The sequence below is a fragment of the Eubalaena glacialis genome, chromosome 19, assembly GCF_028564815.1.
Source record: "Eubalaena glacialis isolate mEubGla1 chromosome 19, mEubGla1.1.hap2.+ XY, whole genome shotgun sequence".
NCBI lineage: Eukaryota > Metazoa > Chordata > Mammalia > Artiodactyla > Balaenidae > Eubalaena > Eubalaena glacialis.
This window is the reverse complement of record NC_083734.1, coordinates 48,117,731-48,142,412: the sequence shown is the minus strand read 5'-3', so window position 1 is coordinate 48,142,412 and position 24,682 is coordinate 48,117,731. Positions and strand designations below refer to the sequence as shown.

At 45.1% G+C, this 24,682-nt stretch overlaps 1 protein-coding gene across 1 annotated transcript in view; it reads left to right on the top strand.

The window, feature by feature from the left end:
- Positions 1–24,682, top strand: part of MARCHF10 (membrane associated ring-CH-type finger 10) — an 89,751-nt gene that overhangs the window by 27,261 nt on the left and 37,808 nt on the right. The window contains exon 4 of the mRNA XM_061176096.1: positions 12,361–12,532. Coding sequence (XP_061032079.1) covers positions 12,361–12,532 — 172 coding nt within the window. The remainder of the gene's footprint in view (positions 1–12,360; positions 12,533–24,682) is intronic.

The following is a 24,682-nucleotide window of genomic DNA, read 5'->3' as shown; positions in this document are numbered from 1 at the left end:
TATCAAACTTTTAAATTTTTTCAGTCAGTTGCGAGACATGATTATTCAGGGGCATACTCGCATTAAACATAACCTATAAATACAGCATTTCACCCTAAAACCTTCTTTTGTTAACAACAACAATTGCTTTATTTGTTAAGGAATTATAAATCACTGGTGTCCAAGACACTGTGTTGGGTGGTATGGGGATATAGTAATGAATAACCTCTGGTCCCTTGGTTCCTCTCCCTTTGTGCTCTCACTGCCCCCTCTGTGCCAACTTTCCCTTCCCAAGCAGCCTATGTTCTGTGCTTGATCCTCTTTAACACTTCCCTTGCCCTTTGTTTTGTTGCCACACCTCTCTGGCAAAATCCTGCCCATCCACGGTCTCTGGGTCTGCACCCATACCACTGGCGACTGCCGGAAAAAAAATCACCCAACCTTGAAAAATGGTGCCCCTGGAAGGTCACAGCCACTAACCTCCTGCAACTCTTCGATGCTGCCCAGTTTCCCTGGTCAACTGTCCCTTCCACTTCAAGCCTTCTTCCCTTTCCCCAATCCCTCCTCTCTTCCATCCCACTCCACAGTGGTCCTCACGTGGAAGCTCCCTCAGCTCTCTGCTGCCCAACTCGTCCACCCCCTTCCTTCTGCACCACCCTCCCCTCATTCCCACCCAGTTACCAACCCTTCCATCTCTGCTCAGGACCCTCACTCCATCCATCGTCCCTTCCATTCCCGTGTCTCCAACTCTGTACCAGAGCCTTCCCTTCCCATCAGCATTTAATCATGACCCAAGGTCTCCTATCAAAAATCTTAAGAAAACAACAGAAGAGACCTTCCTTGAGCCCCCATCCCCTCCACTTACTGTTTCTCCCTCACAAAGTTCTCAAAAGAATCATTTACGCTGACTGACTCAGTTTCCCCACCTCCTACTCACAACGCAACCCACTGCAATCTGGCTGCCGCACACGTCATTCCACAGAAACGGCTCTTTGTCGGATGCCTTCCACGTCTATGATGCAGGGCGTCTCTTGCAGTCCTCACCGTGCTCCACCTCTCAGCAGCTTCAGCTCGCCTGGCCACTCCATTCTCCGCAAAACGCTGCGTCCCCGCGCTTCTACGAAGCCACGTTCTCCTGGCTTCTCCTCCTCCTCCTCCTCCTCCTCCACCTCGGCGCTGAGTCCTGGGATTCCTCCAGGCTTGCTTCTCTTCTCACTCTACACCTGGGGGTTTATCCTGGTTTTGTATCACAGGCCTCTTAGGCAATACAGATGACCTCCCTGGATCCTCTTCTCACAATAATATTTTCAAATGCATAAAATAAGATGCACAGGATTTCAACCACAATCCTTGAAATAATCATCAAGATATTTTTAGAAATCTGTGACTCAGTAATATATGTGCTTCTTTTTTAACACATGAAATTACAAGTGATGGGCGTAAAGGGTATTTTGAGACATCTGCAACGAATTTAATGAAATGTGAAAATACCTGTGATTTCGATTGGTGACAAATCACAGGTACTGCTAATACTACTGTGGTTTGTTGTCTGTATTAGTAAATGAAAGATATGCTTAGATTTCAATAAGAGGTTAATGGAAATAAAGATGCAATTTTTTTTTCCCATCCATATTCATGTCCCACCCCCAAGAAACCCTGCTCTATTCTCCTCAGGTTACCTGCCCAAGATGTTACCTGCCTATGACTCCCAAATCCGCGTTTCTAACCCAAACCTCGCTTTTGATCTCCAGATCTAAATATCCAATTGTTTTCTAAATAATTTCTACTCGGATGTCTCAAACTCAATAGGCCCAGTGCTAAAGTTCCCAGCCTGGCCCTTCGTTCTTCCTTTTTTTTTTTTTCTGGCAGAGCCACACGGTATGCAGGATCTTAGTTCCCTGACCAGGGATCAAACCCGCGCCCCCTGCAGTGGAAGCGTGGAGTCTTAACCACTGGACCACCAGGGAAGTCCCTGTTCTTCCTTTTGCACAGTATCATCAGAATCTGACACTTTCCTCCTTACCGTCTTATTCATCACCAAGTCCCATCCATTTTACTTATCATTTTAATCCATCGGTGTGTTCGTCTCTGCTATCACCCAGTTAAGTTACTGCAAAGGCCCCCTAACAGGTCTTCACAACTCCTGCTCCTGCCCCCAAATCCCGCTTTCCCTACCACAGGTGATTTGACAAGTGGAACCCAGATCACTCTACTGGCCGCTTAAACCCCTTCCATGGTGTTCTGTGGCTTTCAGAATGGGGACCAACACCCATCATGTAGCCAACAAGGCCCTGGGGGATCTGGCCTTCCTTACTGCTCTATGCTTCAACCACACTGGCTTTGGGTCCTCGTTCGTACCAGGCCACCTCCTGCTAGGAGGCTTTGCACATGCTGTTCCCTTTTCTTGAAGCACTCGGCCTGCCTTCCCACCAGGCCTCAGATCTCAGCTCAGGTCACTTCCTCAGGGAGGTTTTCCCCAGTTGCGCCCATGTCCCCGGCAAAAAAACCTCTGCCCTATCTTCTGATGGCTGTCCATGCAGTTCCTTTATTTAAATGTATCAAAATTCAGTTTTTTAAACGAGTTTTGATAAATGCATGTAACCATGTTTCGCGTTTCCATCACCCCATGACCCTTTCCAGTCAATTCCTGCCTCTGTCCCTCTCAGAGGCAACCACTGTTCTGCGTATTTTCACCATAAATTAGTTTTGCCTTTTCTTTTTCTATTTCTTTACACTGTTTTCAGTTCAACTTTTAAGTCACTTTTTAGAAATTGGTGGAATATAGATTCTAAATAGATGAGCTAAATAAATGAACCTTCTTAATAATTAAATTAGGGGACTTCCCTGGCAGTCCAGTGGTTAAGACTCTATGCTTACACTGCAGCGGGCATGAGTTCGATCACTGGTTGGGGAACTATCCTGCATGCCACATGGCATGACCAAAAAATAATAATAATTAAATTAAAATTACATACAAGTTACAGATTAAAATTATAGTCTTTCCCCAAAATGACAAAGTCGCTTTAAAAAAGATAATATGTAGTTGGAAAAGTTATGTAGAAATTGGCATTCTCATGTACCTCTGGAAATGTAAATTGGTACAGTGTTTCTGGAGGACAATTTGGGAACAAAATATTGTAAATCTCTGTGATGCTGTTAATCTACTAATATAAATTCCCACTTTGGGAACTTAAAGAAATAATTGATGATGTGCATAAATATATAAGAATATTCATCGTAGCATTATTTATCATAGAAAAAGTTGGAAGCAACCTAAATGACCAACAAAAGTAATTATGACAGAGCCATACAATAGGAATATATTGTAAAGACAAAGAGAACTGCCAAGAAAGAATAAAGTTTACTTAATGGGTTTATTCTTAGAGTATATTTGTACTGTGATTCTGAAATTATTTCATGTTCATTACAGAGTAAAACAAATGAATACATATATTAATATAATTAAGGAATAAAGATTTTAAATATAAGAGAAAAAAGATACAAATATAAAACAAAAGAAAGGAAGGGAAAACCCCTTCCACTAAATATGTATTAGTGTTAAATACATATTTCTAATTAATTCCATTGAAAGGACTTAGGAACAATGTCCCTCTAGGAGCAATGAACACACATAGCATGAAGATACTGATTTCTAAATAGCTTTCTAAACTAAAAGGAACCAGAGCTTATTGGGAAAATAGCTGATTCTAGGTCTGAGCCAGGTAAAGTACAAGGTGAGGCTATGAAATTTTATTGTGCCATAAAGCAAACTTGAATGAACTCCCATTCACCAATTTTGGGACGATTTGAACCTCAAAAAATGTGATGAGATAATTGAATAAAATGTGTTCTTGAAACCACAATGATGATAACAAACAAAGAGGCAAACAAACAAATAAGAAGGGAGGAAAGGAAAGTTCTTCTTTAGAGAAGAATGCCAGCTAATAATTGTAGAAGAAAGGATAGAAATAGAAAAATCATCATTTTGCTACCTTGATGTAATTATCAATTCAGGCAAAGCACATCAAAAGATGCTAAATCATTGGGTAAAATGTATCATGAATAGGGTATTTAGTGTCAAAGAATCGTCTCACAGATTTCTGACTAATTAAAAAAGGGAAAAATGTACTTTTATAGTGGAAAAATCTGGCAGTCACCACCAAACAGCATTGTTAGGCACTGAGGTGATATTATAAAGAGGGATACCACACCACCTATGGAATATTCTAACCCAAAATGATTAACCTGAATTTTATTATGAGAAAGCCATCAAATTCAGAACGTACGACCTTCTATGAGGCTGGAACTCTTCCAAAGAGTAAAAATCATGAAAAGACAAAAAGGGCCGAGAACGAAAGAGACATAATAACTGCGTGCAATGGGTGTATCTTGATTGGATCATAGATCAAAACACACAGCTAAAAAGACATTTTTGGGACAGTTTGGTTTGAATATGCTCTACATAATAGATAATGTTATGGAACTATTAAATTCTCTTGGGTAAGATAATGGTATTGTGGCTTTGTAGGAGAATGTCCGTTTTGATAGGAGATGCATATTTAAGTATTTAGGGGTAAAGTATTATGAAGTCTAGAGAGAGGGAGGGAGGGGGGAGAGGGAGAGAAAGCAAATTGGCAAGGTGAAGGGTAATGGATGTTATTTGTACTATTCTTTCAACTTCTCCATTGATTTTAAATTTTTCAAAATAAGGTTGACAAAATTATAGAAAGGTATCTATTGATGCAAGGTATTGTTAAGTGACAACGTATGTATGGCTCAATTCTATTTTTGTTAAAAAAACAATATTTATACAGATGCATAAATATATGTGCAAGAATAATGTCAGCTGCTATAACAAAGGGACCAAAAATATGATGATTCAATCAAGAAAGAATTTATTTCTTGCACCTGTGATGGCCCAGGTGATCAGCAGGCAGCTCTCCTCCACTAGGACTTACAGGGATTCAGGCCAATGATGGTTCTATTGTCTTCAACAAATGACTTTCAAAGTTGTTGACTTTCCAGCTGAGAAGCAGGGCCAGAGATTATCTCTGAAGCAGGCTGTACACATCAACTGTGCTCCCACTCCACTGGTGAGACTTTCCTCCTGAGGCCACCCCTAGTTGCAGCAGAAACTGAGTCATTCAGTTCAAGGTGGGCGGCCACATCCAGCTGTAGCTCTTTTCACTTGAGAAGGGATTTCAGTGGAAAGCTAGTAGTCTCCATCACACTCATTTGTTATACAGCAGAAACTAACACAACATTGTAAAGCAATTATACTCCAATAAAGATGTTTAAAAAAAAGAGGGGGGGGGGTTCTGAAAGAACACAGACCAAGCTATTTGCAGTTTTTATTTCAAGGTTAATGGAGTTTTGAATGCTTTAAAATTTCTCTCTGTCTTTAGTTTTCCATTATGAACATGCATTTTTTTTTTGCAATAAAGAAAAGACTTACACTTTACAAAAATAAGCCATTGAAGCTACAAAAAGATGCTTTGTTTTCTTCCTCTGAAAGAAACATACAAGCTAATCTTAAGTACCACACTAAGCATTTTTCTTCTCAGAAACCTTCAGTTGGACCCTATTCTCCATCACATCAACTCTCAATCCTTTGCTTGACTCTCAGAGCCCCCCACAATCTGACCCCAGCTTGCCAGCCAACTTTGTCTCTCAACTCTCCTTCTCATACCCTCTGCTCTGGCCATGTGCCTTGCTGCCTGAGAATCACGCCGTGGGTGTCACTCCGTCCGTACCTTGGCTCCCGTGCTGCCTCCAGCCTAAGCTGGTCCCTACTGCTCCTTGAGATCCTAGAAAACACCATCCACTTCATGAAGCCTCCCTTGACTTCTCACTTCTTTGCTGTGAGTTCCTTTGAAATTTAGAATTGGTGCCACCCAATTTATCACTTAATTAAACTTCATTTCGCATTTTGCTAGTATGGTATAAATTGTGTCTCTCCCATTGCAAGTATCTTGTCTTTATATGGGGTTGAAGACACAGTAGATGCATATGATGCTTTTCAATTAATTCCCATGTTTTATGACCTATTATTTTGAGTAGGAGGTATTTTCATGGATGACCTCCATTTAATGGCCAAGTCTTTCATGTTCTTCAAATGTTCCTCTCAACTAGAAGGAGAATATGAATTCAAATAAAGAATGAAGGAGAAATACATTGTAGCAAAACCACTCCTGAAAAATACCCAACGGAGGGCAGTCTCAATGTGCTACTAAACACTACACCTTAGTGCTCAAATATTTTACATCCAACAATTTCCTGGCCACATGCCACTTCCTTACCCACGGCCCACCACACAGAACTCCATTTCAGAGACTACTACACATACTTGTCCCCCAAAGCATGAAAACGTATCATCACCACCCATGTAAACCAACCAAGATTTCTGCAGCACACGAAGGATTCATTTGCATTTTAAGAAATACTAGCAAGTGTCATAAAACATGTCATGTTTGCCATTTCAGTACCTTGCAGCTCTGTTTCACCCAGAGGACCTTCTCTAGTGGGATGGCTTGTAATCAGGAAGCAAGTTCTACTAAAGTCCCACGTGCCTCTCCTTCAGAGAGCAGCCCCAGTGGTGATCAAACATTATGAAGACTTTAACCACTGAGGCCACTGGTGCTCTCAGACCAGCATCTCAGGCTGGGTCATTCCAACTTGCTGGCATGAGAATCAGAGAGAAGGTGGCAGGTAGGAGGGAGTTCTCTACAGAATTCATCGGTAGAGACAACTGCCCATGAAATTTATGCACATGGCAGCCCAGCCAACTCCCAAAAGCTTCTTGTGGCAAAGTGGAAAGCAAGGGCTTCTACTGCTGAGCCTGGTCTTGCCCAGCCCCACCTGGGAGCCACGTCTCCAGGTGGGGAGACACAAATGGGGTTAAGCAGCAGTTGGATTCAGGTGAGTGGTACCTGAGTCCAAACCCCGCCTCCAAATTACTAATCCAGTCTGTATTGTTGTGCAAGTTTACAATCCTGGTAAGCTCAAAATTGTCCTGAACGTGGGAAGGACTTTGCTGCCCTTAGCTTTTTCTAGAAGAGAGAATGTTTAGCCAGCTTTGTGATACAACAGCACTCCGTGGAGGACATGCTAACTTTATATTTCTTGAATCCATAAAGGTTCCCATCCTGTCCAGAATGCTATTTATACAAGCTGCCCTTAATTCCCAAAGGCAATTTTTTTGTGTTTGAGGCACAATATGAATGTGCACTTTGGGGACAGCACTCTGAAGATACTCATTTGCACCCACACTTCCTTGGTCACCCTTCCCATGTTGTTACTGTTTGCCTGTCGAGGTTCACAGCCTTGATCATTCTCTTTCATGATCTCGTGAGAACGTTTTCTCTCAAATGTAATAAACACACCGTCTTTCTCTGGCACCAGCCTGACACTACTCTTTGCCTGTTTTCCTATTCAGAGCAAGTCGTGTCCTGATCTTTACACTATGTCATAAGATTCCCTCAGCTCAGCCTTCCATCACATGACACGTGGCTACAATGCGTTTTGTACACGTCAATCAGAACTCATCAGCACACCTTGTGGGAGGGAGGGAGGTGGCATACCAGTTGAGAACCAGCTCTGTAGATCTTGGACATGAGCCATCAGGCAAGAGCTGGAAAATGACTTGGTCTTTTCTGTCCCTGACTACTTCTGTCTCCTTGCCTTTCGGATCATCTGTGCTCATTGTCACCTTGCCATTTCAGACTCAACATTGTTAGGTCCCAGTTTAAAAATCTAGGCCTTTTCTCACCTTCTGAGATGGCCCACACTCTGTCTGTGGAGTGTGTTTCTCTCTAAATAAATCCACTTCTTACCTATCACTTTGCCTCTCACTGAATTCTTTCTGCCATGAGACATCAAGAACCTGAGCTTCATTAAGTCCTGAAACCAGAGCAATGTACAACATCCAGGAAAGAAGAGATTTTACTTTCATTTTTAATGTTGGAATGGGTGACCAGTGCTAGAGACTGGGTAGGAGGAGTCAAGATTGAGGATTGTGGTCAAGAATCCCAGTCCAAACTCCCCACAACGTGCCCTGTCACTCATGATCCAGCACAGGACTTGACCAGCCCTCCAGGTTCTGAGTGACATGGAGAGCAGAAATCAATTGGAAAAACAAGACGGAAACCAACCCAGGATGAGAACAATAAAAGTTTTTCTCCCACATATCCAAAACCATGAGGTGTCCTACATCTAAAATAGTTCCAAGAAGTTCCAATATCATAACCATGGTGGTGTTGTTTTAATTATATATATACTCAAAGACAGAAATATTAGAAGGAACTGCATTAAATACTAATGAAAGCTGTGTTTCAAAAAAAAAAAAAAAATCTAGTCACTCTCACATCCCTGAAGAAATGCATCCCACTTGCCAATCCTTGGGTCTCCATCATCCAGGAGGTCTAACTAGAACCATTATCATGTTTCGAAGTCGCTACTTCAGTGCCCAATTCCCTAATGTAAGTCCCTTCTTTTCCTAGCGTGAGTCTTGCTCTGAACTTTTGAGAGTTTCTAGCAAGGTCATATCTCTACTTTATTGTGGATGATGCCAAAAGAGCAAGTTGGGGATCTTTGGAAAATGTTGACTACAAAAATCATAATACTCCAGAAAAATATTAATTTTGACAATAACTTCTTTTAGTTAATGTGGCTTTATTAGGACTCTCATCAAATTACCAAGAGAGAACTTAAAAGTCTACACATGGGGCTTCCCTGGTGGTGCAGTGGTTAAGAATCCGCCTGCCAAGGCAGGGGACACGGGTTCGAGCCCTGGTCCGGGAAGATCCCACATGCTGTGGAGCAACTAAGCCCGTGTGCCACAACTACTGAGCCTGCGCTCTAGACCCCGTGAGCCACAACTACTGAGCCCACGTGCCACAACTACTGAAGCCCGTGCGCCTAGAGCCCGTGCTCTGCAGCAAGAGAAGCCACCGCAATGAGAAGCCCGTGCACCGCAACGAAGAGTAGCCCCTGCTCGCTGCAACTAGAGAAAAGCCTCCGTGCAGCAATGAAGACCCAATGCAGCCAAAAGTAAATAAATAAAATAAATAATTTTTTAAAAAAATAAAAAGTCTACACATGTATTATGTAGTCTGGGTTTTTTAGTTTGTTTTTGTTTTTGTTTTTGTTTTTTTATGTTTCAGGCTTTGATTTTGAAACACAGAGCTAGTTTTCTTCCCCTAAAGGAATAGCAGTATGCTCTTGCCTCCACCTCCATGTGACATTTCAACTTAGAACATATGGGGGAAGAAAATTGTAACTACTCTTCAATATTGCAAGAGGAGGAGACAGTTTTAAAATCAGCTTAAAATCAACATAATTTAATTTTTATTGTCTGCTAATCTTTAAATGTTGTTAAATATTTGCCATTAGAACTTTACTGTCTGAAAGAGAACTGCCCCATAGGACTGCCCCACCTTGCTGTCCATTGCTCTTTGAAGTAGGTGAAAACCCATTTGAATTTTTCAGTGGGGTTTATGGTTTTGGTTTCAACAGCAGGTAGTTAATTTTCAGCAGTTAGCTGGTTACTTTTTTAAATGGTTGAACATGAATGGCTAATTGCAAAAGCCAACACTTACATGGCACTTTCTCAGTGCCTGGCACCACTGCTCTTAGTGCTATAAACATATCTTAACTCATTTCATCCTCACAGAACCACCAAAAAGAAGGCACTATTGTTCACAGATGAGAAAATCTGAGAGGCAAAGAGATGAACTAAAACGAATCCTATGTCACACAGTCACTACATGAAAGAGCCAGGATTCACTCCCAGGAAGCTGGGCTCCAGAGTCTTAAATACTACATTTTAGTGCTAGAATGAGTTACTTCAACTTCTTTCACCCAAGGAGCATCTTCCTTGGATAATATAATGGGCTTTCATGAGAGAGGATACATGAGAATGGCTGAAAACATGACAGGACACGAATGAAGACACAAAAAGTTGAAGTGATTGGCTTAAGATTACTCAAAGCAAGCAGGAAAAGACCCAGTAGCACATTCATAAGTATTATAGTTCTCACCATTGTGGCTTTAGTTTCCAACCGACAAAACACCCACTTCCGGCTGTAATTTCTGGACTCAAGAGTGATTCCCAGGGACTTCCCTGGTGGCACAGTGGTTAAGAATCTGCCTGCCAATGCAGGGGACATGGGTTCGAGCCCTGGTCCGGGAAGATCGTACATGCCGCGGAGCAACGAAGCCTGTGAGCCACAACTACTGAGCCTGCACTCTAGAGCCCGCGAGCCACAACTACTGAGACCACGCACCTAGAGCCCGTGCTCTGCAACACGAGAAGCCACTGCAATGAGAAGCCTGTGCACCGCAACGAAGAGTAGCCCCCGCTCTCTCCAACTAGAGAAAAGCCCACGCGCAGCAACGAAGACCCAACGCAGCCAAAAACATAGATAGATAGATAGATAGATAGGTAAGATTCCCAACTGGAAGTAAGGTTGATGGAACCAGGAACCAGAGAAGGATATACTTGGAAGGCAGGTGCATGATACCATATGTAATAGGCATGGTTTAATTGGCCAAGTTTTCTTCCACCGTTGGTGCTATTAAAGCTTGAGGTACAATGAATGGGTGAAGGAAGGATAAACATGGCTTAACACCCCACCCAATAAAGAGTCTCTTCATCAACTCCTCCCGATTCACCACTGCCTGGGGTAAGCAAAGAATTCTAGTCCTGGCTGAGGGTGAAGGGGACGGACCCACCAGTAGTGGACACTATTACTGCTCCTGATGCTGTAACCATGGATATTGGTAGTCTTAGCCCAGAGCATCTTTCCTGCCTTTCCACTGGCTGAAAAACAGATGTGTGAGCAGGCTTCTCCATTCGCTAATTTAAGTTGTTCGTGTTGAGCAGTTTGTGGAAGAAATTCAGTCACCCATTCACCAATGTTCTTCTTCCCTATGACCATCTTAAGCACCAGAATTAAAATTTGCCCACATTTCCTTCTCTGAGAATGGAAAGCCTATCTCATGTTCAGAAATGACCTCATGTTTCATCTTTGACATTTCAGAATCATTTTCAAGGATTTCTGTTAAATTCCAGAATCAAAAGGGAAAAGGGAGAACAACCAACTCATTATGTCCTTTCCTTTTTCCCGTCCCTTTATCTGAGGGTGGTCTGTTTTCTGAAAATGCAGGGAGAAACAATAATTATTTGTTTGAAGGCTGTCACCAGGCTCTAAGTGACCAAACATGATTTATAATCCTGGAGAACAATGATCTGTCCACCTGTAGATTTGTACCGACATCCTTGTAGAAGACTGACAGGTAGGGGACTTTTTGGAGAGTGTAGCTTGTCTTACGTTGCACCCAATAACTCAAAGCTATTCAGAGTATTTTCCTGAGTCAGGAGGCTTAAAATGAAAATGCCACAACTGTCAGAGAGAACGGGGAGTAAAATCAATACAAATTGCCACCGCTGGGGAGGTGTGGAGGACGTTAATTTAGCACTCTGTGTCCGCAGAGGACTACACTTTCAGAGGACTTGCCAATATAGACCACTGCACAGTGCAGCAGTATTTAGTGACGCTGCCCCTGGGGGGAGGGGCGGAAACCCTGTGGTTTTGTTTGTTGGGTGCATCGCCTAGCAAATCATATTAACACAAGGACCTAAGACCTTAAGGCAGGACTTAAATCGCCCTTCAAGATCAAGTTTCTCCTAACTGTTTATGTTGTTTTCACTCATTCCTTTGGCGGGTGTAAGTGTGGCAAAGTGTAAAGCTATTGAAGGCCTGGATAATTTTTATTGCGTCTGCAAGGCTGTGTTGAGATATTCTGACACCGCATGAGTCAGGATTTGTCCGTGCATAGATTTATACTGACTTCTTTATAGAAGACTGACAAGTAGGGGCCTTTTAAAAAGATTAATCTGTCTTACGTTGCACCCAATAACTCAGAGTATTAAACTGAGGTCTCATTGATTCAGTCCCAACACACTTATCTAAATTTCCTTTTCATTGTCAAGTATATGATTAACATAAGGAACATTTTTCCTCACCCACCCCCAAAGTAGTTCAAATAACAAATAGCAAGAAGTTTAAATGCACGGATGGTTTCTCCTGTTTTCATATGTAGTTCTTAACATGAGCTGTTTATTGGTCATCCAATTACTTAAGGGTCAGGAATTCATTCTTTTCATAATGTTCTACAAAATAGACTCATTAACTTTGCTATTATTTCTAAATTGATACGCCCAGTCCATGAAAATCTGACTGGTGAAAGGGTACATTGAGCTGGCAGGGTGCTCCAGTGTCTTTGTTGAGGGGTTGCTGCATTTGGCTTGTCTCTTTTTCCTGTGCCCAGCAAAGATGGCCTATTGACCACAGATACTCAGACACCTTTCATTTTCGGTAGAGTTCTGGTGAGGAGGAAGCTCTAGCCGAACCAAGATTATCTGCCAAGAGTTCTGCGTGTAAGAGTGATTCCAGACTTCCAGCAATTGACCAAACATCAGTCAAGCAGAAACATAAAAGTACCATGACTCCAAAGAAATCAGAGAAAGCGGGCCCCAGCAAACCCTCTCCAGGTGAGTGGCGGGTTTATTGAAATTCACAAGATCTAAAATCCCGGCATCAGAGGTAAGGACAGCAATCAAATTTGTGGTCCCGATTACACCTAGTGTTTTCCAAGTGGCCAGTTCAGGTTTTGCAGGGTCTGCTGATCTTATGCAAATGATAAAATCCATTTTGGAGTAGAACATCAGGTCAAGGAGGTGTGAATTATGAAGAGTAACTGTCTCCACTGTCCACATTTTCTGCCCAGTCATTGGCTTTGTGTGGCACTGGCCCAGAATGGCTGCCTTTTCATCTTCTTCACCCTTCTGGGAGGGATAAAGGCATTTGGCCCCAGGTATCAAATTTTATGACTCAATCCAGAGCATGAAGGGAAGCTTTCAAAAGCATCTGAATGGCATAATTTACTGCTGAGAAAGAGGGTAATAAAGTCCTCCAGTTCTGGGGTTGTCCTCTCTGGGAAAAAAAGGGGGCTTGATAAATCTTCCCCTTTGTGCAATTTGGTAAATAATTCACTCTTTAGCTGCCTTTGAAGCAAAGACTGGTCCTCTGCTTAAGGCAGGAGAAACTTAATAGTATCCAGAAAGGGGATAAATGCAACTGCAAGTTTAGAGTCCCTCAGGCTCATCCCCATCAAAGCCAACATCTGTAGGACTAACTTGATTCCTCTGGGAACTGACGTGGAAGTTGGGATAACTAGGCAGAAAGGTCTGCCTTCTGCTTGCGGTGGACTGGAAACGATCCAGATTAACTGCCGAAGAATTCGTAAATAGCATGCAATTCGTTTAAACCCAAATCACAATGACTTTCTAATCCTCAATAGCTCCTGTCGTGCAACCACCCGTCCGTCCGGTTAAGTCTTAATGCATTTTTAGACAATGGCAGCTCTCACTTAGATTAACCACCCACATTTTATAGCTTTAATGAAGTTTAAAGAAAAATTGACTTCTGAAATGATGTCCGTTCAGGCAAAGCCCCAACTCTTTTTCCTTATTTAATCAGGGGAAAGTATCATCGTCATTAACAACTTCTCATTTTGAAGCCTTTTAGTAGGAATTAGGTCTTTAATTCAGCTGTTTAAGAATGAAATAGGGCAGATAAGATCATTCCCCAAATATTTCAAAATCCATGTTGTCATGTATCAAATTGAGGATGTCTTTAATAGAAAAAATTAAATTTAAGTAAGGCAACTCCAGTCATTGGATATAATTTTTAGCCTTCTTGCTAAAACTAGGTAGCTGTTTGCATGATGTGCTTTGTCCTCTGTAGAGATAAATCATTCTAATGGACAGCTTAGGCCCACTCCATGATTTTAGTTTGTCTGATTAATAGAGATGTTCTTCCGACTGAGCGGACTCCACATGGAACTTACAACACTGACAGAAAGGGAGAATTAATTCACTTTACTTCCTATAAAACCTCAAATTCGAAGAATTACTAGACTAGAAAGCACCAAGGTTAGGCAAGAGAGCCAAGTTGGCAGAAAGATATCTATTTCACCACATAAGAGATGTTACTTGTAGTAAACAGCCTTTAAAAACCACCAGCTTGGGCTTCCCTGGTGGCGCAGTGGTTGAGAATCTGCCTGCCAATGCAGGGGACACAGGTTCGAGCCCTGGTCTGGGAAGATCCCACATGCCGCGGAGCAACTAGGCCCGTGAGCCACAACTACTGAGCCTGCGCGTCTGGAGCCTGTGCTCCGCAACAAGAGAGGCCACGACAGTGAGAGGCCCGCGCACCGCGATGAAGAGTGGCCCCCGCTCGCCGCAACTAGAGAAAGCCCTTGCACGGAAACGAAGACCCAACACAGCCAAAAATAAATAAATTAATTAATTAATTAATTAAAAAAAAAAAAAACCACCAGCTTAAGAATGATAATAATAAAATAAATAAATTTAAAAACACCAGCTTTATCACCATATTATAGCTCTAGACCATGTCCAAGCCCCATGCAGCCATGAGGTGGACTGTGGCCTGGCCATCCAGCAAGCGTAACAGCCCTGCTGATTGATGTCAGTTACTACAGAAGCCGACTCAGTTCTATAGCAAATTGGTTTGATCATGTGAGCTAAAAGCAAAGCCTTGGTGTGTTAAGATCCATTCGTTTTACATGTGTAGTCTCACCCTCAGAGTTCCTTCATCAGCACAGCGAAATGACAGACCAGGGACATGGCAAGAATTTAAGCTGAGTCTATTCAGGCAAAGTTGAGTCCAGTGGTGGTGACAACTCAGAAAATTCAGATAAATACGCTGCTATTATAGAAAAAGAGGCTTGGGGACCTGAATTATCTGGACACGTTGATCCAATTCACTGGGTAAATTCATAGGTTCCCGCTTTCCTTCACCTCTGTAGGGAAATATTTTTCTAAAGCATTTTGGGGGGGGTCACCCAAAGTTGGCAGTAAGTCACCAAAACTTCTTCCCATGTCAGACCTGAGTTCTGTGCAAAACTGAAGCATTAAGACAGTGAAATCCCTTTGCAACATCTGCCTAATAGGCTAACCTTCCATACTGTGTTATGCCAGACTTTTCCTGAATAAAATAATACAGCTGGGGAATGTGGCTTGACTTACATGCAAATCTATGTAATGATAATCCTTATATGTGAATTATTATCTGGAACGCCTAAAACAGCTATTTATCAATACAGCGGAGGAACCATCAGTGCCCTCTACTAATAGATTTATAACTGAGAAGGCATCAGATTTTCATTGTACTTCGCACTCTGTTAGAAGGAATTCACACATTTTAAATTAATTCATACATTCCATGGAACTATTTCTAAATGAGTTGGCTTGTGATTCTCCTTGTTATCCCTCTCTGTGCAGTTTTGGGCAAGTGCTTTAGTGTCAAAATGCTTGGATTAGCATCTGAGCCCCGTTTCTCATTTGCTGTGTCCCTTTGAGCAAGTAACTACTCTGTGTCTCAGTGTCCTCATCTGTAAAATGGCAGAGCCTGGGAGTCAGCACAGATCCTACCTGCTGGGATGGCTGTGAGGATTCGATGATAAAACATACGTTCAGCCATTAGAACGGCCCCCGACACCATAGCTCATACATGATAGCCTTAAGGTATCGGGTACAAGGCAGCTGTATTCAGTAAGGAGAATGGACCTGAAAACTTTGTTTTCTTCGTCGTCACGTTACCTCCTCCCCACCTCCCACCCCAATCTTTTTTCCTTTACCGAAAATCAGGGTTATATTTTTAAACTCCTAACACAAACGCAGGTACAGACACTTTTACTATGCCCTGAATTTCCAAAGCAAAACACCAAATGGAAAAAGATGAACAATCAGAAAGCATTCACCAAGCGAGAGATTTGCTTCCCCTCCAAAAAGACATGGAAAACTCAGGCAGTGAGTCAAGACCCAGCTGGGTCTGATGTGCAATTGATTCAGAAATCCTATTTCATGATCAAGGTGAACACTGACACAGGGTGAGAAATAAGCCTGGCCGAGTTACATATTCTTCTTTCAAGCAGAGGGAGGCGTGGGGATTAACCTTCACCGAAGGCCCAGTCCGTATGCAGGATCTGCTGCCTCCCATCGACTTGTATGAATCAGGCGGAAGCAGAGCCGACAGCAGGCCCAGTGAATGCAGGGAGCTATGGTGGCCACCGGCTCCTGGACTCCTGCCTGTTCCCCAAACCCCTCCCAGCCCCATCCTGGCTTGGAAAGGAGCCACCTCTCCTTTCCAGGACACGCAGAGGCATCCAAAGGCCACTGTGCTGTGGCGGTCTGGCACCTGGAGTCCTAAGTCACTCCTGACCCCCGTGCCAGGCTCATAGGAAGTAAGTGCCCTCTCCTGCCCTTTCCTCTCACCTGGAGCCCGGGCAGAGTCCTACTAGTTATGTGCCAGGAAAATGGATCTGGATGGTGTCTGGTGAGCCTGCTTCCAAAATCTTGCCCTTTAAAACAAAGCCAAATGTTCTGAAATTCTCCTCACTCCTTACTCAGTTCAGTGTTAGTCATTACCAGATTCGGATTTGCAGGAGTAGCAAAACCTAGTCAGACTAATAGTGGCTTATGGTGGAGACTGTAAAACTAAGAAAAAGCAGTAAACTCAGATTTTAAAATGTACACATCTAAGACAACTGTGGTCTCTTTTGGATTGGGAACTATTCATTTGAAGAGCAGCCTGGAAGGGAAATTTGAGGCAAATCCCAAATCTTCATAACTTACCTGGCAAATAAATTCTGTTGAAGATGTCCTCCGAAAGGCCAAGATTGATGGGTTTCCAGGCAAGTCCACTGGCATCCAACAACTTTCCAAGCTGTCTGCCCAAGTTAGAAAACAACCAACATAAGCAAATGCTCCCATATTTATAGAGAGAACCATAATTCTCAGTCCATTTATGGTAACGCTCCTAAGACAGAGGGGCCTGGGGCATCACAGAGCCCGGAATTTGAAGTTCTGGATCAGATTCCTGGTCTACCACATACTAGCCCTATAAATGTAAACTGGCGAATTCTCCAAACTCTGTTTCCTCATCAGTAAAATGGAGTTGTTACCAACCCCACCAGGTAGACAGGAGGACTGAAATCCTGGGCATGATTGGGCTTTAGGTAAAGGTTAATCCCGAAACCTCCCCCTATTTATGAAGCCTGCTCCCAACACCATAGACTGCTCCCGGGTTAGCACCTTTATAAGAGAATAGCTCAACCAAAGAAATTTTAGTTTGAGATGTGAGAGGTCATAACTTGATTATTAAAAAATTTACCTCTTTGATTACCAATGAAGTCATCCATTTGTACCCCCAGTACCTATGGGATGTTAGCATAGGTACATTCAACTGCCCCCACCATCTCAGAGTGTATGGCACAGGGGGTTTTCCCATCCATCACGCATTCATTCAGCAGTTCGATACTCATTTACTGCCTGCTTACCTGCCAGGCACCGCATGGGTACTGGAGATACAAAAATCAAACACACAGGACCTGCCCTCCAGGGGCTCACAGCCTAGTGGGAGGGCAGGACACCAACACGCCCCGGCCAAGGTAAGTTCTAAGGATGTGTGGGGAGGGGCCCGCGGGGTGAAAATCCTGAAGGAGGGGATTGAGCCAGGGCCCGGGGAGGAAGGCGAGAAAGGTGCGCCCAGCAGGAGGTACTGAGGGTGCGAAGGCATGGAGGAGAGAGAGAGCAAGGAAGAGGGGGAAGAGAGAGATGACAGACAGACAGACATGGAGGAACTACAAAGAGTCTGGGGCCTCAGAGTATCCCCAGCCTAGGAGCAGAGGCATCACGGGAGAGCTTGTTAAAAATGCATGAATCCCAGCCCAGCCTTACTGACTCAGAACCTGCATTTAACAGGGTCCCTGGGAGATTTGTGTGCACATTTGAGTTTGAGAAGCACTGGTTTAGGGTCAGGCTACAAGTCAGGAAGTGTAAAGTTGACGCCCTACGTGTAGGCAAGGACCAGGCCACCGAGGGCCTTGAACGTCATGCTGGAGGCAATGGAGCATCAGATCGGCATTGTTAAAAGCTGACTGTGTTCATGAAAGGGGGCTGGCTGGGAGGGTGAGGGCAGACAGAGGCCGCGCTGCAAGCTGCTGTGGACCCGGAGAGAAATGAGAAGGGCTTGACCTGAAGCAAAAGCAGAGGGAGAGGGCCTGGGCTGGAGGGATGTTTAAGGACGTAAGCCTGGCACAACTTGGTGAGCGTCGGGGACGGGGAGAAGGAAAAAGGAGGAATCAGAGAGATCTTGGAGGTCTGGCCCAGAAAACTAGGCCAATGGCGGTTGCCTTTGCAAGGCTGAGAAAGCAAGAAGAAGGTGGGGCCCATCCTGTCGCCGTTGTCTGTGAAGGAACAGCCAGGATGGGCCAGGAGGAGATGCCAGGAAGCACCTGGGTACCCAGGTCTGCTGCTCAGCAGAGAACTCTTGGCCACCAGAAGGAAGCCAAGGGCCTAGAGTGAGTAAGAGGTGGCTGAAACTGCAGGAACGTCTCCCCTGCGAGAGTGGACAGGGTAACGAGAGATGATGAAGGAACCTCGGGAAATACAAACATCTGAGGAAGGAAGGGAGAAGACAACTACAGAGAAATGATCCGAAAAGTAGGAGCCACTCCAGGAGCCAAGGGAGGCCTTTGGAAATGAGTGGGTTAGAGTGTCAGCTCCTACAGCGGATTCAAGTAAATAAAGACCGAGAGCCCTCCATTATAGGTAATGGTTTTCAACCGGATGGTTACAACGATGGCATCTTAGCATAGGAACTGAGTTGAGCCGCAGCATTTCCCCAGCTTCTCTGATAAGAATCGCCAGGGAGGTCCTTAATAAAACACACACACCTGGGTCCCGTCGTGACCCAGAGCATCAGACTCTCCAAGGAAGGGGCCTGCAAAGCTGGGGTTTCACAAGCTCTACAGGAGATTCTCATCACAGAGGTTTGGGCCTCATAGCCTTGCTTCTCAAACTTCAGAAGTTCTTGAGAAATACCTGGGGACCTCAATCAACCGTGGGTTCTGACGCGGTAGGTTTGAGTGGGTAGCAAGGCTGCATTTCTAAGAAGCTGCCAGCTGATAGCCATGCTGCTGGTCTCAGGACCACCCTGGGAGGAGCAGGGCTAGAGAACACAGGTTTTGAGGAGGTAAGCCGTTGATCCAAGGTGACCCGGCTTGGCTAGTGGCAGAGCTGAGAGATCTGTCATGCTTGAGGGGTCTCTCTGGATCGTGACTCCATCGCGTGCCCATATTCTGCGTCCAGCAAGGATGGCAGATGGAGTGTGAGGTTAGCGAACAAATCATTAACTTCACTTGGACACCTCCCCCGTCCACCTGCTTCTCCCCGCTTGCGCTCTCTCCCTTCCCGTGAGCCCACCAGGATCTCTCTGCTTCTTTCTCTTTCCCCAAGCTTCCCCTCTGCAGCAGAAAGGCCAGATTAGGGCATGACCACAACCTCCCAACCTGGGGCAGCTGGAAGGTCGGGGGAGAGAGCCTTACCTAAGTGAGACCCCGCGGGCCACCATATGTTGCTGCCAGAATAGCTAATTAGACTGGCTGTGGGAGAGGAGAAGGGCCCACGAGCTTCCACATGGGAACTTAGTGGGAAAGAACTTTCCTGCATCTGTCAGGGACGCCGGAGACCATCGGCTGGAGAAGGGTGTGATGGTGATGCCATTGCCCTGGTTAACTCTTCAGTGACTCTGAGCTCCAAGCCAGGTACCTCCTGGGCAGGAGCCAGGCCGGCTGCCCCCAGACCACCTTGAGACACCACCCCCCAGCCCCCGAAGAACGATGTTTGTGTTTAGATTCATTCACAGCCTTTTTCAAGTGTCCTTTCCCCCCGTGAGGGCTGCCTCCTGACGGCTCTTTTTCTTTTGTGCAGGTGACAGCAGCGAGCACCCCCTGTTCTGTGTTGAATATTCCCCTTACTGCTCCGTCTTTGCTTTCTCCCCCGTCCTGCAGCCCAATACCAACTTCTGCAGCCTGCTGCTGCCCCTACTGCCGCCCGCCTCCCCAGCGGCCCAGGACTCCTCCCTGCCTCTCCCTCCGGCCTCCTTTCCCTCCTCCCCGGGCCCCGCGCCCGAGTCGCCGGCGGCCCTGTGCTACTTCCCCATCTCCTGCCCCAGCCCGGCCGAGACCCCTGTGCTGTGCCTGCCGGGCCCCCGAAGGCCCGGGAGAATTTACCTCGTGTGGTAAGTCGCCCTCGGCGAAGGACGCAGCACAGTGGGGTCAGGGAGTGGGGACGGGGGGACATTAAGCTTCCGGAGGGCAGCGCCGTGACCCAGGACAGGAGGTGTGACGTGCGGGGGAGCAGGAAGACCAAGACAGCTGCTGCCACTTCACTCGGCCTTCTTCTAGCACTTAAAGGAGTGAACGACCAATAAAATCGCATCCTCTCTCGAGATTCATCTGATTTCTTCACTCTCGCGTCTGGCGCAGTTTGGATTGTTAACCACCAGAAACCAATCAGGCTGCTCCGGGTCCGATCGTAGCCTTGGCGGTGTGACTATGCCCGCCGAGCCGGCCCCGAGAGGGTGGCACCAGGGACAGGCCTCTGGGGGAAGCCCACGCTGGATCTGATTGCTGGTTCAGGACCACACCGAGGAGGGACAAATTAAAGGGCTCAGTCGCTGCTTACGGCTTCTTTCCTGACTCCTTATTAGGCCCTACGCCTCCCCAAATCAAAAATCCCACCTCCTGGGGCCCAAAGTAAAACATATTTATGGTGCATAATTAAGCTTTAATTAAGATCTCCTCTGGGGATGTGAGACAACACTCATTTCCAGCACGCTCAGACTGGCAAACAAACAGGGTCTATTATTTGTGACTGTACCGAAAGCTGCCTATTACACCAAGGCAACAGCAGCTCTTGCGATTAAGCTGTAATTCTTCCCACGATCTAAAAGAAGCAATAAATCTTTTCAAAAGGCATCTCAGGCAGAGTCTTGGCACCTCCTGGGCACCGGGCATCGAAGTGAAGATAGTGTGCGGGAGGGTAAAAGTTCAGGAATTGTCTTTTTCTCTTCACCTTTATTTTCAAACTTCGTCTATCCAGAACTGTGTCTGGGTACGGCAGGTGATGGGAGGGACGGAACAATTATCAGGTGCATGGAATTAACGTGGGCCATTAAAGGGACTCAGTTCTCAGTCATCAGAGTCTTGTATAAATATAAGGTTTCTACCTTTTTCTCCCTTTCCTGGTCAAATTAAGAACTATTCAGTCAACAGTTAGTGTCCAAGCACTGTCAAGAGAACTGAGGCAGGACTACCCTGGTGGTGCAGTGGTTAAGAATCTGTCTGCCACACGGGGAGGGGGAAGGGTAAGCTGGGACGAAGTGAGAGAGTGGTATGGACTTATATATACTACCAAATGTAAAATAGATAGCTAGTGGGAAGCAGCCGCATAGCACAGGGAGATCAGCTCGGTGCTTTGTGACCACCTAGCGGGGTGAGATAGGGAGGGTGGGAGGGAGACGCAAGAGGGAGGAGATATGGGGATATATGCATACGTATAGCTGATTCACTTTGTTATAAAGCAGAAACTAACACACCATTGTAAAGCAATTATACTGCAATAAAGATGTTAAAAAAAAAAAAAGAATCCGCCTGCCAATGCAGGGGACACGGGTTCGAGCCCTGGTCCGGGAAGATCCCACATGCCGCGGAGCAACTAAGCCCGTGTGCCACAACTACTGAGCCTGCACTCTAGAGCCCACGAGCCACAACTACTGAGCCCGCGTGCTACAACTACTGAAGCCCGTGTGCCTAGATTCCGTGCTCCACAAGAGAAGCCACTGCAATGAGAAGCCCACGCACCGCAACGAAGAGTAGCCCCCGCTCGCCGCAACTAGAGAAAGCCCGTGTGCAGCAACAAAGACCCAACGCAGCCATAAATAAATGAATAAATAAATAAATAAATAATAAATAAACTTATTAAAAAAAAGAGAGAGAACTGAGGCAGACACCTTCTATGTAAACAGCTGTTTGGTTTCTTTGCTACTGGAGGTATCCCTTTGCCCAGATACTAGAAGGTGTGGGCTTCATGGTGCCCAAAGCCAGCCACAGTCTTCCCCAAATTCACCTACAAACTTCAGGATGTTAGGTTGGCTGGCAATGAAACTCCTGAACACAACCCCCTCCATTCTCTGTAAGGCAAAGCATCTGTCCTCCTACCTGGAGAGGAAGTTACATTTCACCTTTCAGTGTAAATATAACTTGGTCTTCCTGCAGATTAATATATGTAACATGCCACAGTGAGGACCATCTTAGAAAGGCCCCAAAGGTCTGAGGTTTGGTTCACTTTGGATGCGGGTAAGGTGATTAGGAACTGGAATTCATGGACATACAAACTAGGCAGCTTAGGTCACCTCATTCGTAACTTCAGTTGCAGATGGAGAAGAAGGAATAATTCCCAGGAGTTTGCTTTCCACTGAACCTAAAGCGTATCACAGGAAAGAAGTCAGTGGTGCAGCCAAGTTAGATGATAATCTTTAGGCCAAAATGTCTTACTCATCTCTGTGAAGCCTTGGATTATTACATGCAAAGGCACACGGGTATTTGTTGAACAAATTATAATAAAAAACAAGTTGCTGTTTGCCTTTTGGATTTTATAACAGGATTAAGGAAGAGAGTCAGCAAGAATAACACAGAAATAAAGGCTGCTGAATAAGTTATTCTCAACCTATAAAGCCTGCATAATAATAAATTTCTGGTCAAATTCAGTTCTCTCAGGGGATTGACTTCAGATTCCCAATTATTATTAGTAGTAGTATTATCACTATTTATGGTGGAAGCAGCAGTTACCATTTTTAGCAGCTAATAAGCACCAGACACTGAGAGCATTTACATACATTATTGCTAATCTTCACAATAACTCTACAAGATAGGAATATTCCTATTTTACAGTTGCAGATACTGAGATTCAAATTGCCCAAAGTCAGAGGATTCTGCTTACAGGACCAGCCGTGTTTTCTTCACTGCCGGACCTGGTCAAACAGCCTCTAGTGTTTCAGCTTTATTACTTTAGTTTGCTGAGAACTCAATTAGAGGAGACAGGGTTATGGAAATCATTTTGGAAATCATTTAAGAGATCTGACGCTTTGAAGAAAGTACTTTTTTTGAACAAGAAAACAGACTAACCTGTTATCTTAAGTCATCCTGGGTGTTCAGCACAAGAAAAAAAAAATGGTTCTACTTTTGGAATTTCCCCATAGTTTCAGCTGAATACATCTTCTCGAGGCCTGCAAATCATACCAGGCGATTATTATTTGCCCTGCAGTAGAATTTGAGGCAACACACAGGCTGGCTAAGACAGGGTCCTCACCCTTAAGGAGCTTACAGTCTAGCTGGAGAGAAAAGACACACACCTGAGGCAATTGTGGAATATTTAAATGCTAAAGGCCCTAAGGACCCTGAACGTTCTGGCCAAAGCAGACTCCTAAAACTGGAAACAGACCTCCAGGGACTTGCCGGCTGGCACAAGCTAGCGCAGGCTGAAGAAGAAAGCCCCTCTGCGAGGGAGGATCACTCCCCCGAGGGAGTGCAGGTGTGGAGCGGGGGTAGTAGGGGGCTGCAGGCAATGTGAAGTTCTGCTGCCTGGGCTGTGAAGGAAATTTGAATATCCTGCTGGGAATCAGAGTAAAATCCTTGGGACGAGGACCTTTGAGCCAGGTCCTGAACACGCACTGGACTTGGCCTGTGCCCCAAGCCTGGCCCTTCCCTGATCCTCCCTGTTTCCTCCTCAGTAATAACCCTGTTGCTTTCTCCCCGGTCAGCCAGGTGCTAGGCAGGAGGCAGTTGTTGACTTCGGAGCGCTGGACGGGAGTGAGGCCTCAGGTGATGGGGAGAAGCCTGTGGACCAGAGGAACACAGCTCCTGGGGCTAAGTGCCTCCCCACTTTCCCCCGTGCCCGGTCCCTTAGTGTAAAGCCCTTGATCCCTCTCTCTCGCCCTCCTCCTCTCTCCCCACACTCGGTCAGTGAGATCCTGTCTAATCACGACCCTACACCATCTCATTTCCTGGAGGATTCTCTTCTCTCCTTTCTGGTCATGCCCACGACCTCTCTGGGCTCCACCGACGTGCCCTAAGCTGGAACCCACACCACCGGCAGCTCCCCCTTTTAGTAAGTTCCCTGTGGAACACGATCTTCTCTGTCTTAGAGCACAGGACCCACTGCCTTCCCCTACCAGGGCCTGTCAGGGAAAGTAGGTAGTACCTAATCACTGTTTTAAACGAGGTTTCACGGGCTGCCAAGGAGAGCTTTCATTCCTTTCCTGAATCTGGATGAAAACTATTCACCCAGCCACAGCTTACACCATGGAACATAAATTCAGTTGTCTTCACGTGCCAAGAAAGGCTGTTCTCTCGCACACGACTCAGGGACCCTTCCCAGCTTTACCCCCGTTGCCTGCTGGCTACGGCCATTTGTGAAATTTCTGAACTGTCCAAAAGGGGATGAGCCAGCAAATTCTCCTGGAAGCATTTAATCTAGATATTCACAATTTAACTGCCTGTGAACTCGAGAACTTGTAGAGATGCATGGAAAATAACAAAACTCTTTCCCTAAACTCACGTGCACTGACACTTAATACATGTGAGGAAGAAACTTGAGATTATTCATACTAATTAGCAACCTAATTCAAAACGTGAATCTTAAAAAAAAATATTGGGAACTCAATCCAAGTTGGCGCTCCAGTTACCATCTTCCTGTGAGTGTATCATCCCAGCC